General features: G+C 53.2%; 1 protein-coding gene across 1 annotated transcript; it reads right to left on the bottom strand.

Moving 5' to 3' along the window:
* Positions 1–7,296: 7,296 nt before the first annotated feature.
* On the bottom strand, positions 7,297–14,954 carry DES (desmin). Its single transcript, XM_079924944.1, has 9 exons — positions 14,309–14,954; positions 13,015–13,075; positions 12,798–12,893; positions 12,521–12,682; positions 12,239–12,364; positions 11,610–11,830; positions 9,929–9,972; positions 8,308–8,390; positions 7,297–8,095 (listed from the first exon to the last, which is right to left on the bottom strand). Exons 1-9 carry the CDS (start codon positions 14,884–14,886, stop codon positions 8,054–8,056), a joined length of 1,413 nt encoding a protein of 470 aa, XP_079781070.1. The 5' UTR covers positions 14,887–14,954; the 3' UTR covers positions 7,297–8,053.
* Positions 14,955–16,981: the final 2,027 nt, after the last annotated feature.

The following is a 16,981-nucleotide window of genomic DNA, read 5'->3' as shown; positions in this document are numbered from 1 at the left end:
CGAAGCCAAAAAAAGAATCAGAGGAGTTTGGAGGGATTGAACCGCAGTGGGGTGAGGTGAGTGGAGGTGAGAGGTGGGGCCTGATAAGAGGACCTTTGCTTGCTAAGGTCTCTATCCTGATGGCTGATGGGGGCCACTGCAGGGCGTTAAACAGTAGGCTAATGTGGTCAGAGCTGTGTTTTACAAGGATCCCTCTAGCAGCCACAGTTGTGGAGGGTGGATTTGAGATGGGAGATGTGGAAGTCAGTTAGACCCATGGTTCTCAAAATATGGCCTCTGTTAAAAATACAGATTTCCAGGCTCCACTCCCAGAGGTGCAGGTTCAATATGGGGCGCTGGGAGGGCTCAGGAATTGGTACATCAGTAGCCCAGTGACTCTGATGCATCTAAGAGTTGTACCTTGAGAAACATCAAGATAGGACATTACAAAAAAAAAAAGGGCTTCCCTGGTGGCGCAGTGGGTGAGAGTCTGCCTGCCAATGCAGGGGACACGGGTTCATGCCCCCGGTCTGGGAAGATCCCACATGCCGCGGAGCGGCTGGGCCCATGAGCCATGGCCACTGAGCCTGCGCGTCCGGAGCCTGTGCTCCACAACGGGAGAGGCCACAACAGTGAGAGGCCTGCGTACCACGAAAAAAAAAAAAAAAAGATAGGACATTACTGCTTTTAAAAGTCTAAGTGAGACTTTTGTGATGAGACAGTCTGTATCTTGACTGGTGGTAGTCATATGAATCTACACATGCAATAAAATTGCACAGAACTAAATGCACGTGTTCACACACACACACACACACACACTGAGTGCGCAAACTGGTAAAACTTGAAGAAGGTGGGCTATATCAATGGCAATTTCCTGGCTGTGATATTGTACTATAGATGTTACCATTGGGGGAAACAGGTGAATGATATACAGGATCTCTCTGTATTGGGGTTTTTAAAAAATATTTATTTATTTTTTTATTTGGCTGCGTTGGGCCTTAGTTGCAGCTTGCGGGATCTTCGTTGCAGCATGTGGGATCTTTTAGTTGTAGCATACGATCTCTTTGTTGCGTCATGTGGGATCTAGTTCCCTGACCAGGGATCGAACCTGGGCCCCCTGCATTGGGAGCACGGAGCCTTAATCACTGGGCCACCAGGGAAGTCCCTTTGTATTGTTTCTAGTTCACATAACTGCATGTGAATATACAATTATCACAAAATAAAAAGTTTAAAAAGATGTTTAGGTGAGAGACCCAGGCCTGACCTTGAGCCCTGAGGGATGAAGCCTGGGAAAGGTAGGGGGCAGTCAAAGGAGGAGCCGGGAGTCATTAGATGGAGAAAGGTACTTATTCACCCCCCACGCCCCCCACCCCGTCATTCTGGGAGGCCCAAGTCAAAGTGTGCTTGTGTCTGTGTGTGCACGGAGAGGGCAGAGAAGAAACAATTTAAATACTGAATTATGCCTACAGGGACCAAGAGCCTGGAGGAATAAAATCTTTGGTTTTAGTTTACATACATTAAAGCTTTTACTCTTTGTGATGTGCAGGTCTCCTGGTTCTGATATATGCAGACAACTGTGCATCTGCTACCCCAGGACCGTACAGGACAGTCTCATCACCCTAAAGATTGGCTGGAGCATCCCCTTTGTAATCAACCTCGCCCCCTCCGCCAACCCAGGCAACCACTGATGCTGAATTGAATTCTTAAATGTAAATTGAATGCTAAAAAGTAAAAATGTGGGGGAAGACATTGTAAGCAGATGGAACACCAAGACCAAAGGATTCAAGACTGTTTTTAAAAACCAATAATCCAAAACTTCCTGCCACAGTGCCTCAAAAATTTGCATGGAAAACAGTAGGTGGTCTGCAAATAAATGTTGGCTGGTTGGCTGGTTGGTTGAATAAATGAACTGTATGGTCTTGATCAAGTCACCTAACATCTCTAAGCCTCAGCTTCCTCATCTATAAATTGGGGGTAGCCCAACTCAGGGTTTACTCATTCATTCAACAAACATTTTTGAGTTCCTACTGTGTGCCTGGCACTGTGCTAGCCACTAGGGAAATAGCAGCAAACAAAACAGACAAGGGTTCCTGCCCCCATGTTGCTTATATTCGAGGAAGGAGACAACTATAAAGAAATAAAGAAATGATAGAGATCATTAGAAGAATATGAGTATTGTGGGAAAATGGAGCAGGATAAGGGAGATGGGAGTGTAGTGGGGGACTTGCACTTTCAAACAGGGTGATGATGGGAATTGGCCTGGCTAGGAGCAGTTGAGCCAATCTTGAAGGGGTAGGGAGGCAAACGGGGTAGAAGTCTGGGCAAGACTGCTTCAGACAGAGGTGGGATAGGCCCTGTGGGCTCTGGAAGAGCCAGGAGGCCAGCGGGGCTGGAGGGAGTGAGCGGGGAGACTGGAGGGACAAGAGGTCGGACAAGCAGCAGAGGTCAGATAACCTAGAATCTTGTAGGCCATGGCTTTTTCTTTTTTTAAAAAAATAAATTTATTTATTTATTTATGTCTGCATTGGGTCTTCGTTGCTGCACGCGGGCTTTCTTTTTAGTTGCAACGAGCAGGGGCTACTCTTCCTTACGGTGCGCAGGCCTCTCATTAAGGTGGCTTCTCTTGGCATGCGGGCTTCAGTAGTTGTGGCTTGCAGGCTCAGTAGTTGTGGCTTGCGGGCTCTAGAGCACAGGCTCAGTAGTTGTGGCTCATGGGCTTAGTTGCTCCGCGGCATGTGGGATCTTCCCGGACCAGGGCTCGAACCCGTGTCCCCTGCATTGGCAGGTGGAGTCTTAACCACTGTGCCACCAGGGAAGCCTGGCCATGGCTTTTTTATTCCTAGTGAAAACAGAAGTCATCTCAGAGGATTTTGTGAGCCAAGGAATTACATGATCTGACGTAGGTTGTTGTGATGGCTTTAAATTAGTATATTAAATATTAAAATGAATATTAACTATTTAAAAGGGCCTGGCACAGAGCCTGGAACATGGCTTGTGCATCTTCTGTTTGAATGTCCATAATGGCGGCATTCACTGAGGTGTGGGCAGGAGTGTGTGGGTAGGGAGGGTACAGGCCCTTGCAAGTCGCGGACGCCCTCTCCTGGAGGAGCCTGCACTAGCTGTGACACTGGAAGCCCTCAGGCCCTAACCAGGGCTCTCACCCAGAGCAGCTGGCTGCAAGGCGCTCGTATGTCCCTCAGAATGGCCCCACAGTGCCCTGTGGCCTGGCACCGAGCTGGTGTGTACTGCCAGTCTGCCCTGCCTTGCAATCACAAGCCTGTGGTGTCATGGAAAGAAATCCGCGCTCTGGAGGCCAAGGAGCAGGGGCCCCAGTACTCCTCTGCCAATGATACGCTGTGTGACCTTGACAGCTCACCCCACCTCTCTGGGCCATGGGGAGTTTCCTCCAAGTCACAATGATGCACCATGTGCTTGGCACATGGTAAAAGCACGCTGTTTGTTGAATCAGTGAATGAAGTGGGGACCATCAGCCTTTCTGATAAATACTTAATTTAGAGAAAAGTAAATAAAAGGGCCCAGTGGGTAGTCACTCAACAAGTATTTAAATATTTGATGGGCACCTTCTATGGACCAAGCCCTTTTCCAGGCACCAGGAATGTAGAAGTGAATAAAATGAATGAAAATCTTGCCCTTGGGTAGCTGACATTTTAGGTGTTGAATTAAAGGTCTATGATATATTTGCATGTGTGCCCTGGTCAGGCTTGTGGTCAGAGGAGGAATGAGGGAGGCGGTGAATGGGTGGAATGATTTGTCTCCAGGGAGAGGGGTGGCAGGGTAGCCAGAGTGGACAGACAGGGTAGGAAAGTACCCACTGACACCTCAGTTCTTGGCTTAGGGACCTATTTGCCTCCACAATCCTTCCCACTCCACCTCCTCAAGTGGGGCCTGAGCTGGTCTGGAACTGGTCCCACCGGTCCAGTGCGAAGCTGGTTAGCGCTCCCTGAGCCCTCTCATTTCTCAGTATTCGGTCTTTTTTTTTTTTTTTTTAATCTCTGAGTAGAGTGATTTTGGTTTTCTTTTAATAAATTTTGTATTTCCTAGATTTTCTAAGAAGAGTTTGCAATATTCTGATTACAGATTTAAAAATAATCATGCTGGTATTGCATTTTTATTTGCTTTTCTCATGGAGTTTCACATTTTTTTAACAACACGTGTAACAACTGGTTCTGTTCCATAAGAACTGTATTACCTATTTCACTCTGAGCTGCTAGAGGGCAGGGTGTATTTTATTTAGCTTAACTTTCCTCCACAGTACTTTAGAAAACAGTCTATATGCTCAAAAAATACTGAATCAAACACATATTAAGACCTCATCTGTTACTCTCTATTTATACGGTTGTACTCTACAATTAAACAAACATCATGCCGCATTAAACCTTTTGTTGCTTGTATTCAAAAGTAAAAATAGGGCTTCCCTGGTGGCGCAGTGGTTGAGAGTCCGCCTGCCGATGCAGGGGACACAGGTTCGTGCCCCGGTCCGGGAAGATCCCGCATGCCGCGGAGCAGCTAGGCCCATGAGCCATGGCCGCTGAGCCTGTGCGTCCGGAGCCTGTGCTCCGCGACGGGAGAGGCCACAACAGTGAGAACCCTGCATACCTCAAAAAAAAAAAAAAAAAAAGTGAAAATAAAATACTTCCAACTGCATGATTTCTGGTTAATCACACACCCCACTGTCTTCTAGTTAGGCTCAGGAGGGCAGAAGGTCCAGAGGTGCTGTGGGTAGGGTACAGAGGAGCAGAAGACAGGACCGAGGGCTCAACCCCACCTCATATGCTCCCACTGGAGCACCACTACTTTGATCTTCTAACTCCCTTCCCCTTCCCCCACGACTCATGGCTGAAGGAGGTAAAACCCAGCAATGCCAAGGGTGAATGAACACCTGGTGGTTGCAGAGTCTTGAAGGAGGAGATGCCAGTGTCCCAAGGAGCAGGGAGAGGTTTTGTCACGGCCGTGATGGGGTGCATGTGTGGGCACGGGGTGAGGGCACACTGAAGGTCTGGGTGTATGTGTATGACCACATGAGACCCAGATCCTTTTTGGTTTATTTTTGTCCATTCTCTGGGAGCCCCACATCAGTCTCCTCTGCCCTAGATTCCTGGGTCACTGCTCAGCTCCTAAGGAGAAAGACAAAGCAGAGGGCTTAGAATCCCCAGACTCTCCAGTCCCAGGAAGGCTCTGCTCAGAGAATGCTTTCGCCTGAGCCTCCCCTCTTCTCTGAGGACAGGTGGATAGCCGTCACAGGGGCAGATGTGTGCCGAGAAGGAAGGACTTTCTGACCTTCAGAGCTGTCCCAGCTAGAAGGGGCTACCGAGGAGGCACTGTGTTCTCGGACCCAGAGACATTCAAGCAGAGCCTGAGGACTGCTCATCAAGGTGTGGGACAAGGCTGGGGAGGGGATTTCCACATTGTAGAGGTCATTGCTTGGGGGACTCTGAGGTCTGGATCTGAGAGTCTAAAAGTCCTACACTCTCTCCTTCTTAGTGACCAGTCTGCACATAAGCTTTTTTTTTTTTTTTTAAGATTTAATTTTATTTATGTTTGGCTGCGTTGGGTCTTTGTTGCTGCACGTGGGCTTTCTCTAGATGTGGCGAGCCGGGGCTACTCTTCCTTGTGGTGCGCAGGCTTCTCCTTGCGGTGGCTTCTCTTGTTGCAGAGCACAGGCTCTAGGCACACGGGCTTCAGTAGTTGTGGCTCACGGGTTTAGTTGTCCCCTGCATTGGCAGGCGGATTCTTATCCACTGCGCCACCAGCGAAGTCCCTGCACCTAAGCCTTTTATGGGAAGGCAGGGATGACTCTAAGACCTTCTCTGGCCTCTGTGTCCCTTTATCCTTTGTGGGGTAGGTGAGCGCATGGAACTCATTCAGGGGAAAGAAGAAAGAAGTGAGAGGCTCCGGAGATTACTCACAGATACACACACACCACCACTTACCCACTCGGGCCCACCTCACCCAGGTGTTTCTCTCACAGAGAGACTAGCTCTGATTCCAGCACCCCCAACAAGCTCGAGGTTAAGAAGCCCCTCACCCGTCCCTCCTCCTTGATCCCACTGTGCAGACACAGAAAATGCTACTTCTAATTTCATTTGGGGTTCCACCACCAGTTGATTGGGGGCATTCTGGGGCCTGCAGGGCTCACTCCGTTGGAGAATTGGGGGGGAAAGAAAGGGACCTTAATCACCAGTGACAGAGGGTGTGGACATGGGGTATAGCCCCAGATGCTCCCAGGGCAAGGTGAAGGATAGCATACGTCAAAGAAGGGGTCCTTCCTGGAGGGAGGGACCACACAAGCTAGAGGGGGAGCCTGGCAACTTGTGAGCCAAGGCCACATCCAAGGAGGGGGAGAAAGTCCCACCAGAAAGGCTTTGGAAGCTTCTGGAAAAAGCCAGTTAGGAATGGCACACCAGGGACTTTAAGAGGAAAACCCCATTAGAGTTATTTCACCTACAGACTGTCCGAATTTATCACGTTTGTGATCTCTACCCTCTTCCCACCTCTAAAGTGTAAGCCCTTAAATCTGAGGAGTGGCTGCAAGGCTGAGACCTACGTGGATCCATCAAGCTTCCTAAATCTCTGTCCACCTGGAAGTTATTTTTTGGAAGCAGTGAAAAGACAGACAGCTTTCACTCCTGCTCTCGCCCAGGGCTACCCAAATGCCCCCACGCCCTATATTGAATAATTAAGGTTTCCCCACAGAAACCTTTAACGTACCTGTGTTAACGTTTCACTCCATGATTTCCTTTTTTTTTAATATGTCCTACCTTCCCCTCCCATCTTCCCAAATTCTCCCCATATTTCCCCTTGGTATTTTAATTGAGATTGTATTGCATTGAAATTATAAATTAACATAGGATGACTTGACATCACATCTTTAGAGTATCGAGTCTTCTTCTCCAAGAACAAGATAGAGCTTTCTATTTTTCTTAACATTGTTATTTTTCCTGAATCTGGCTTTGAGCTTAAAAGATGCAGGTTTAGTGGGAAGAAAGTGTAAGTTTCTTTAGGAAAGGGACCGGGGGAGCCCTACTTCAGAGCCAGTCTGTGGGGTCAGTCCTGGAACTGGGGCCTAAGGAGAGGTATCTGTGATTCCCCAACCAAAGCCCCCTGCCCAGCCCCCTCCCCCATATGCTACACACATACAGCAAGGCTGGAAGGCTCTGGGGACAGAAGGGGTGACAGGCCCCGGGGGACAGTCTAGCTGGGCAGGAAGGCAGCACACAGTCCATCTCATGAGGTGGTGCGACGGGGCCCTGGGGTTCCCCAGAGGAGACCTGGCAGCCAAGACAGCAGAGGCCATGCTAGGCTTGTGCTTTTCTTTTTATTGTTTCTGTCCAGAGCCTCTGCAGCAGGGGAGGGGGAGGCACAGGGAAGTGGGCACCCCGGCCACCTGCCTGAGACCGCTCTCTGCCTCTCTCCTCTCTTCTCTCTAGCATCTCGCCCACCCTCTCTCCTTCTGAATCTCCTGCTCCCACATCTGGCACCTTCGGGGGTTCCCTCTTGCAGCCCCTGCTTTCTAAGTCCACCCTGGGAAAGTAATGGACCACGGGGTCAGTCTCAAGCCCCACAGCCTCCGCAGAGGGCTGTGTCCCTAGTCACCTGCCCGGCTTGCTGAGGATGCGGCCCTTTCTGACTCAGGCTGGGGAGGGGGCGTGGGGGAGGTCCATGGGGCTTGAGCCTGACCCTGCGGGGTCCCTACACCCTGCGCTGGAGTCCTCTCCAAAGCCAGGGGCTAGAGCCTGAGGTCACAGGTGTGGGAGGGGCAGGGTCACTGCTGTGCCTTGTCTCCATCCCGGCTCTGCCCAGCACACTACGAGGGCAGCTGAGGGCCAGGCTCACTCACTTCCAACATCCACACCTCATACAGCGGGGGGCTCCCTGTGCCTGGGAGGGTTCGGCCACGTCCCCTGTGGGGGAGGGCTGGTCGGTGAGCAGGGGTCAGAGGCTGTGAGGGGAGCACTGTGTCTGGGTGTGGTGCCCTGGGATAGAAGGAGGTTGGCTTTAGGAGGCAGTGAGGACAGGGGTGAGACGGTCTCTGATGGCAGAGGGGTCTCTGGCTTTAGAGCACCTCGTGTTGCTGCTGTGTGGCCTCACTGACGACCTGGAGAGGAAGAGAAACCCAGTCTAGCCCAGTGCTGGCCAGAGAACGGAGCCATGGCCCCGGGCCACCTCCACCCCAGCACAGCAGGATCCCCTCTGCCCCAGGCAGGAGCCTGAACCAGCACAGCTGGTGGAAAGCACCTGGCTGACAGCCCCCCGGACACACCCCAGAGGCCCCCCTCCAAGGGTAAGGGGACCAGGCAGACCACTTACCTCCCCGTCCCGGGTCTCAATGGTCTTAATCATCACTGTCTTCTTGGTATGGACCTCAGAACCCCTTTGCTCGGGGCTTGTTTCTATAACAGATCCATCCACATACTCAGCCTGACCAGTGGAAGGCCACACCTGGGCTCTTCCTGTGGCTGGGAGTCCTTCCCTGGTCCCACCGGGCAGAGCCCGGAAGACACCCAACCCCTCAAGATGGGTCTGTTACTTTTTCAGCAAAATGTCCTCACCTGTCCTTAAGCCCAGCACCCAACAGGTGGCTCTGCAGACCCAGGGACCTGTCCCAGGGCTGGGATAAGGTCAGGAGCCAACAGATATGCTCCGGGTGCAGTGGGTTCAGGGCGGCAGGGGATCCCCGAGGCCCAGGCCGCCCAGCATTCCCACCCCCCCACCCCCCAACACACACACCTCCTCGCTCCCTCTACACCCCTGGCTGCAGGAGAGCCCTGCATGAATTTGTACCCTGACGGGACCCCAAAGCCCAGAACCAAGATACTCTTTTGGAGGACCTCATGGTACCCAGCCCCCTTAAGACTCCAGATGAGCAGTTTGATGTCTTAATGAAAGAGAGATGGAGAGGAGTCAGTCACTGATTCACGGTGCCCTTGGCCAGTCACTTGTGCCTCTGTGCCTCAGTTTCCCCACTGTTAAATGGTAACGATGGTACTTTCCCTATAATGGCCCAGAATTATTGGCTTGTAAAAGCATTAAGCGATTTGAAATGCAAGGCTCACACTTGGTGTCTGGATAAACTACTAACTGAAAAGAGATGTTCTGAGTTTTATGGGAAGGGTCAAATCTAGGTCCTTGGTATTATGAGTTTGGTGTTGGTGACTCTCCTTAGCAGGCAACCAGCGTGTGATGAACATTGTGACTCGGTGAAGCACAGCGTGTATTTTTTCCTGATGAAAATGAACATCGAATACATAAAAGGTTTGATCTAGGAAAGGCGAAGCTGCCAAGGACTCCAGCTTGCTTCCTAACGTATTATTATAGCATGTTTTTCTGCTCTCTGGGGTTTGGAAACCACTCGATCTGCATATTACTAACATCAGAATGGCAGAATGCCCTAGGAGTTCGTTCTTTTAATTGTTTGGCTTTGCTAAGGTTTGGCTTCATTTTTTAAAGCATGCACCCAACGTCTTGCTCCAGCAAACTGGAGGTGTTCAACAAGCAGCTGGGGGTGGGGGCGGGGGTGGGGGGAGTGCTTGGCAACTTGCCAAACAGACAGTGAGTGGTGGGTGCCTTGTAGCCAGGATATATGGTTCTAGATGCTCCTGATGCTTGGTCCCCAAGGACACCCCTGGTACCTTGGAGTTTGGGCATATTAGGAAACAGAAACTAGTGGCCATTCAATACTCCCAGAAGGTGCAGGGGACATGGTCATGCAATACAATACCATGAAATAAAATAAAATTAAAAGCTCCCTCTGTTAGAAGGCGCCTCTACCTAAACTCCCCCGTCCTCCTGTAGCAGCCCCCTTTCTCTTCCCCAGACCCCAGCCCTGTCCCTACGGTTCTATCCTCCCCTCCTGGCTGGCCTTGGGCAGTGCCCACGCTGGACTCCTATCCCCTGCCACCCCAGCCTCCACTTGCCAACATGCACTCACCTCGGAAGTTGAGGGCAGAGAAGGTCTGGATAGGGAGGTTGATCCTGAAAGGGGAGAGACCAAGCCCCCAAAGGGTTAGGACCCTCCATCTCTCTCTGTGACCACCCCTCAAAGCTTGCCCTGGTCCTCTGTAAACACCATCCTCAGCTGTCCCAGTCCCACTGACTTCAACACTGCTTGGGGCATGGGGCCAAAGGCCAACTCCAGCTGTCCCAGGAACTGTCCCTTCTGGAAGGATCACCCATTCCATCTCTGACCTGCTGGTGTGACACCAGAACCCCCGACCCCACTGCACCCTCCACTGCACCAGGATTTGCTTCTTGCCCTCGGCACTGCAGGGTGTATCAACGGCAGCTGTGGGTGACATCCACCGTGTGTGCCCACCCTCCAGGCAGGCTGGGAACCTCTGGCCCATTCATCTGAGGGCAAGTTCCAGGAGCTGCCACCCCCATTTATGCCTAGTGCTGGGAAAATGCAATGCCACTTAAGGGGTCATTATATGCAGATGTTATTCTACAATATCTGAAATCTTTCTTTGTATAAATCTGTATCTAAATATGTCTGCCAATCTTTTTAAACTTCAGATTTTATCATTTTTGTGAGTATCAATGGGCATCATTTTGTTGAGTAATTGACCTGTTATTAATTGATGATAAGTTTACATAGTGAAGGGGCTTCCTTGGTGGTGCAGTGGTTAAGAATCCGCCTGCCAATGCAAGGGACGTGGGTTCGAGCCCTGGTCTGGGAAGATCCCACATACCATGGAGCAACTAAGCCCGTGCACCACAACTACTGAGCCTGCGTGCCACAACTACTGAGCCCACATGCCACAACTACTGAAGCCCCTGCGCCTACAGCCTGTGTTCCACAACAAGAGAAGCCACCGCAATGAGAAGCCCACGCACCACAATGAAGAGTAACCCCTGCTCGCCACAACTACAGAAAGCCCACACGCAGCAATGAAGAACCAACGCAGCCAAAAATAAATAAAATAAATAAATAAAATAAATTTATATTAAAAAAGTCTACATAGTGAAATGCATAGATCTTTAGTGTGCAATCCAGTGAGTTTTGATCAGTGTCTACAAACATGTAACCACCAGTCGAAATCAAGATATAGAACGTTTCCATCAATCAAGAAGGTTCCCTCGTGTCCCTTTCTGGTTGTATGTTGTTTTCTGTGTCTAGAGGTGATTTGCTCTGAGCGTATCATTGTTTCTTTTCCTATGAGCATATGTGTGCGTATACACGTGCATGTGCGTGTGTGTGCACCCTCTGAGCACGAGTCTCCGCACCTTCTCTCTTAGCCTATCGTGTCCAAGCCCCTCTGTCTCTATTTGTCTCTATCTGCCCCCTCCCTTTCCTTCCTCATCATTCCCCGCTGTGCTTCCATCTCTCTCTTGATTGGCAGTAATGGTTTATTACTAGTTGCTGAATATGGTTTTATGCTGCTGGTTCTTAATTCTGAAGATGGATGTGGGAATACTTATACTTCTCTTTTTATAAAAGCTATTAATTAAATCACTTTTTACCCAGGTGGCCTTGGTTAATTCTCTGCAATTAGCAGAGTGGTGGACTTGTATAATATTGTTTCCAGATCTTGTGAAGGTGATCCCGAGCCCCGCTTCAGGGCAGGAATGGGCCCCCAGCACCCCCCAGTAGCCCACGGCCAGCTCCTCACCGGCTCTCCTCGCCCTCCAGCAGCTTCCGGTAGGTGGCAATCTCCACGTCCAAGGCCATCTTGACATTGAGCAGGTCCTGGTACTCGCGCAGGTGGCGGGCCATCTCATCCTTGAGGTGTCGGATCTCCTCCTCCAGGCGTGCGATGTTGTCCTGGTAGCCGCCGGCCTCACTAGCAAAGCGTTCCTCCAGCTCCCGCATCTGCCTCATCAGCGAGTCGTTCTGCAGGGGAGGGGCGCCCGGGTCAAGGACAGGCTGCAGTGGGGCGGGGTAGCGGGGGGACACTCGGGGCCCAGGATGGAGAGAGGCACAGCCTCAGGGCTGGGAGGCAACCCCAGATGGCCAAGTCTAGGGCTTGTCAAACTCTTCTGAGCCAGGGAACTATGAACTCAAATGAAGTCTCATGTGGAAACTCAGAGAACAGAACTGATACAAGGGAGCATGACTGTTTGGCCTCCTCGCCTCCATGCAGGAGTCCCATGATTCCTGAGAGCCCCAATGGGAATCCACCTATCTTTTTTATCCCTGTGGTAGATTTGAGCAGACAGAGACTCTATGATGGGCCCGAGGTCACAGAGTGTGAGCTGCAGACAGGAAGGGCTAGACCAGGCAAGGTGGGCAGGGACTCACAGTGCCCTTGAGGGCGTCGATCTCGCAAGTGTAGGACTGGATCTGGTGGCGATACTCCATCATCTCCTGTTTGGCCTGGCGCAGCGCATCATTGTTCTTGTTGGCTGCCTGGGTCAGGTCAGACACCTAAGGGCAAAGAGAGGGTCCCTGAGATGACCAGGACACAGGTAGGGGTGGGCAAGGGAGCATGGAGACCCCAGGATCACCCTCCTCCCCAAAGATGGAGCCATAGGAAGTACCTCCAAACTGGGATTGAGGGGGCCAGAGGGGCCAGAGTCCCACCTTTGACTTGTACCACTCCTCGGCTTCCGAGATGTTCTTAGCCGCGATGGTCTCATACTGAGCCCGGATGTCCCTGAGGGCAGCCGTGAGGTCTGGCTTGGACATGTCCACCTCCACCTGGACCTGCTGTTCCTGAAGCTGGGCTTGCAGCTCACGGATCTCCTGCAGGGTACAGCTGGGCTTCAGTCCCCGACCAGGCCCCGCACGTATCCTCACACCCCCATTCCCAGAGCCCAGCACCACCACCCCCCTTCCAGCTGCTTTCACAAGGGCATACCTCTTCGTGCACTTTCTTAAGGAACGCAATTTCCTCGTTGAGAGATTCAATCCTGCGCTCCAGGTCAATTCGAGCTAGAGTGGCTGCATCCACATCCTGGTGAAGGTCAAGTGAGAGGGAGAGGGTCACTGATCACCTGGTCAGGGCAGAGGGAGACCAAGGGCGACACAGAGGGGACAGAAGGGGTACGGCTGCTGGGGGACCAAAGAGGGCTCACCGCTCGGAAGGCAGCCAAATTGTTCTCCGCTTCTTCTTTCAGCTGAATTTCCTCTTGCATCCTGGCAGAGACAGGCAGGACAGACAGTTGGTGGGCATAAAACTGGCAGTGGAGAAGACTGACTGGGGGCTGTCCAGGGAGTGGGCTCAGGACAGAGAAAGGAGGCCTGGCTGCTGGATAGAGACAGGAGGCCCCGCCCACACAGGGAGGGAACAGGAAGTGGCCCAATCTCTGCCCTGGAGCCACACCCTGGAAGTCTGTCCCCACCAGATTGTGACCTCCCTGGGGTTAAGAACCATGTCTATTTTTTGTTTGTTTGTTTTTAATATTTATTTATTTTTGGCTGCATTGGGTCTTTGTTGCTGCACACGGGCTTTCTCTAGTTGCAGGGGCTACTCTTGGTTGTGCACGGGCCTCTCATTGCGGTGGCTGCTTCTCTTGTTGCGGGTTTTAGTAGTTGTGGTTCGCGGGCTCTAGAGCGCAGGCTCAGTAGTTGTGGTGCACAGGCCCAGTTGCTCCGCGGCATGTGGGATCTTCCCGGACCAGGGCTCGAACCCCTGTCCCCTGCACTGGCAGGCAGACTCCCAACCTCTGCGCCACCAGGGAGGTCCAAGAACCATGTCTATTTTATCCACCTCTGCGTTCCCAGGCCCCAGCCCCAGCCTGGCCCACGCAGGTGTTCATTTAACATTTGTGACCTGGGTAGTGGGCCAGTGACTCGGCTCACTACATTTGCTGCCTGTACATACTGGGAGCCTGGTGGAGCCCACCATCTGGTCCTCCAAGCTTTCTGAGGGCTGCGGCCCCCACCCACTCTCCGCTTTCCTCTAGCTTATCGCTCCCCCCTGTAAAGCTTCAGCCGGGCCCAGGGGCCAAGATGCCCTCTCTACCCCCATCCGCAGGGCCTCATCACAGATGAGCTGACAGCTACTGCTGGCCCCAGATTTCCTTGTCTCCTACCAACCTCCCCTCTCCCTCTGACTGCACATGGGCCTCCTTTCTCCATTCATGTGCCTGCCCAACCCCCAGCAACTTAAGATGCTTTTTTAAGAAGCACCTGGTCTCCCAAGGTCTCCCGTTTCCACCCCATGATGTCCCCAAGAAAATTCCTCGTTTGCAGACTGCGGGCACAGGGGAGAGACCTGGCGTCCCTCTCCCCTCCTGGGGAGACACAGGTAGACGACCCTCTCCCTGGGTACATACGACAGGGTGCTGACAGCTGGACCCAGCCCCAGGCCTAGCCTCCCGCGCCCAGCCCATGGAGAGGGGGGTTCTGGGAGCGCTGGGTCCTCACTTGGCCTTGAGCCGCTGCAGGTCGTCCAGCAGGTTGTCCCGCTCGACGTCGACGCGGGCGCGCTGGTTGGTGAGCACCTCCACCTGGCGCCGCAGCTCGCGCAGCTCCTCCTCGTAGATCTCGGCCACCCGCGTCGGCTCCCGGCCCTTGAGCCGGTTCACCTCGGCAGCGAGCGCCGCGTTCTGCTGCTCCAGGAAGCGCACCTTCTCTATGTAGTTGGCGAAGCGATCGTTGAGCTCCTGAAGCTCCACCTTCTCGTTGGTGCGCGTGGTCAGGAACTCCTGGTTCACGGCGTCGGCCAGCGAGAAGTCCAGCAGCTCGCCCGCGCCGTAGGAGGAGGGCGCGCGGGTTGCCCCCAGCCGGCTGGCCCGCAGCGACCCCAGGCCCCCGGCCCCGCCCGACGTGCGCGACACCTGGTACACGCGGGATGTCACCGAGCTCGAGGAGCCCTTGGTGCCGAAGCCCGCACGCGGGAACACCGGCGAGCTCAGCGGGGAGCCGAGCGGGAAGCCCGGGGCCCCGCCGAAGGTGCGGCGGTAGGAGGACACGCGCTGGCTGGACGAGTAGGCCTGGCTCATGGTGGCGGCGAGGGCGAGGCTGGGCGGCGCTGCGCGGAGGAGGAAGCGGTGGGCGGCCGGCCGGAGAGTGGCTGCGGCGAGGGGAGACAGGGCCCCAGGCCGTCGGCACTATTTGTATGCGTCCTGACATCAGCCCCCGCCGCCCCTCCCCTGACAGCTGCAGGATCCCGCTGTCCTGCCAGGAAAGGGCGGCCTCTGGCGTGGGGGCAGGGAGGCCAGCTCCCCCGCAAGAAGCCTTCGCCCCTCAGCCGGCGGGTGGGGGCCCCCTGAGGGGCGTGGGAGAGGCTGGTGGACCTGGGGGGCAGAAGATGGGCAGGCCTGCCAATCGCCTCACCCAGGGCTCAAGCATGTCTGGAGCCCCCAGGTAGGCCCGCCTGCCTGCGGGCAGGGGAGAGAGCAGGGGAGAGGCTTCCATGTAGTTTGAGGGGCTCCTTTTTGCTGCAAGCAGATACTTTGGGTCATTTCCTGAAGGGACAAGGCCTATTTCCAAGAAAGGCTCCAAATCACCTTTTTTTCTAAAGAGTCTCTGAAAGTGGCGAACATTCAGGAGGGCTCAGGCAAAGACCCCGAGCCCACTAGCCAGGCCTAGAGGATGAGTGTCTCTAGACAGGCAGGGAGGATGGGGGGGACCAGCCCGGGGCACTCAGCCATCCCCGCCAGAGCCCGCCTGCTCAGGTGTGTCCACTAGCCCCTGGGTTCCAGCTCCCAGCCTCAGTTTCCCTCTGAACTAGTGAAGGCCCTTTTCCTCCCCACTCCGGGTGAGGGCAGGGCCTCAAGTTTATAAACAACAGGGTGACTTCCAGAAAGGGCCTGGTAGGCTCTCAGTTTCCAATTATAACAATTATAACATAACTGTACACTCTCAACCCCGCACCACCAGCTTCGCCTGCCTTCTGCCCGCCTTGAGCCCTCCCCCACCCCCTCCCTGATTCATCCCCCTCCTCACACCACCCACGCCCACGCCCACACACACCAGGGGTTTGTGTTTTGTCAGGAGCCTCATGTCGACCCAGCCATCTCCCTGGCAGCAACAGCTGCCTGCCAGTCCCAAATACCAGAGCTGGTATTTATAGAGGAGAATATATCAGTCCGGGAAACAAGTGCGCAGGAGACGAGCTCTGCGGGGTGAGGGCCAAGTACTTGAGGAGACAAGGGTGTCAGATGGCGGAGCAAGGCTTGGGGTGATGAGCCCCAATCACTTCCCGCCCCCATAACGCTCCAAGCCCCCAGCAGGAAGGGAGCCCTGCAGAGGGCTGGTCCATCGCTTCACAGGCCTCCTCCTTAGTACAAGGCACTGGCTGACCCCTAAGGACATCCCTATTTCTCCATGAATGCTGGCTGTCTCTCTGTACCTCCACCTGGCACTCTACAGGCCTCTTTCAGGCCTGACCCTTTTGGAAGGCAAAGCTTGAAAATAGAGGACTGGTCTTACCCTAGCTCTGCCATTACCAGCAGATGTAATTACAAGCAGGCAGGTCCTTCACTTCTCTGTGTCCTCAACTATAAAGTGGGAATGGTCAGCCTGGCTGTGTCTACTGTCTAGGGCTTTGAAGAGGCTCAGGTGACCATATGCAGATAATAACACCTTATGTATTCTGAGCACCCATTGTGTGCCACTCTGCTAAGCACTCCCCACCCATGATCCCCAATTCTCTGACAACCCCATGAGGTAGGAAGTAGTACCAGTCCCGTTTTATAGCTCAGGAGGCTGAGGCAGTCTGACCCCAGAGTGGGTGTGGATGTGCCAGGTGAACTGCAAAGGGCTTTGTTGCTGCTGTATTTGCAAAGCCCTTTCACATTCAGTTTCTAATTTTTATCCTAGAGACGAGATTATGAGGTGGGTGGGGAGTTCCAGGTATTCTTATCCAGCCTTCAAGTTGGTGCAAGCTGCTGTGTTCTGGTTATTTTTGTGTCTCGTCTCCCAAACTAGACTGTAGGCTCCTGGAGAATTTTGGAGATCATATGAATCCTTAGCACATCCCAGGCAGCACTGTCCTTGTTTTAGTTCAAAGTAGACTGCAAGCTTTCTTTCCCATCCCCTTATTTTGCTACACAGACACACACACACACACACCCCCCATGAGTGGACAGGTGA

The sequence above is a fragment of the Stenella coeruleoalba genome (genome assembly GCF_951394435.1).
Source record: "Stenella coeruleoalba genome assembly, chromosome: 6".
NCBI classification, from domain to species: domain Eukaryota; kingdom Metazoa; phylum Chordata; class Mammalia; order Artiodactyla; family Delphinidae; genus Stenella; species Stenella coeruleoalba.
The sequence above is the reverse complement of the archived record's forward strand: the minus strand, read 5'-3'. Positions and strand labels throughout refer to the sequence as shown.

What these genes read in the sequence shown, in the direction of transcription:
- DES (XM_079924944.1), bottom strand. Translation starts at nt 14,886, where the DNA reads ATGAGCCAGGCCTACTCGTCCAGCCAGCGCGTGTCCTCCTACCGCCGC. An exon ending in TCGACGCCCTCAAGGGCACT is followed by an intron (nt 11,831 to 12,238) that starts GTGAGTCCCTGC and finishes CCTCCCCTGCAG; the next exon opens with AACGACTCGCTGATGAGGCA. An exon ending in CTGGAGGGCGAGGAGAGCCG is followed by an intron (nt 9,973 to 11,609) that starts GTGAGGAGCTGG and finishes CTCCCCTTTCAG; the next exon opens with GATCAACCTCCCTATCCAGA.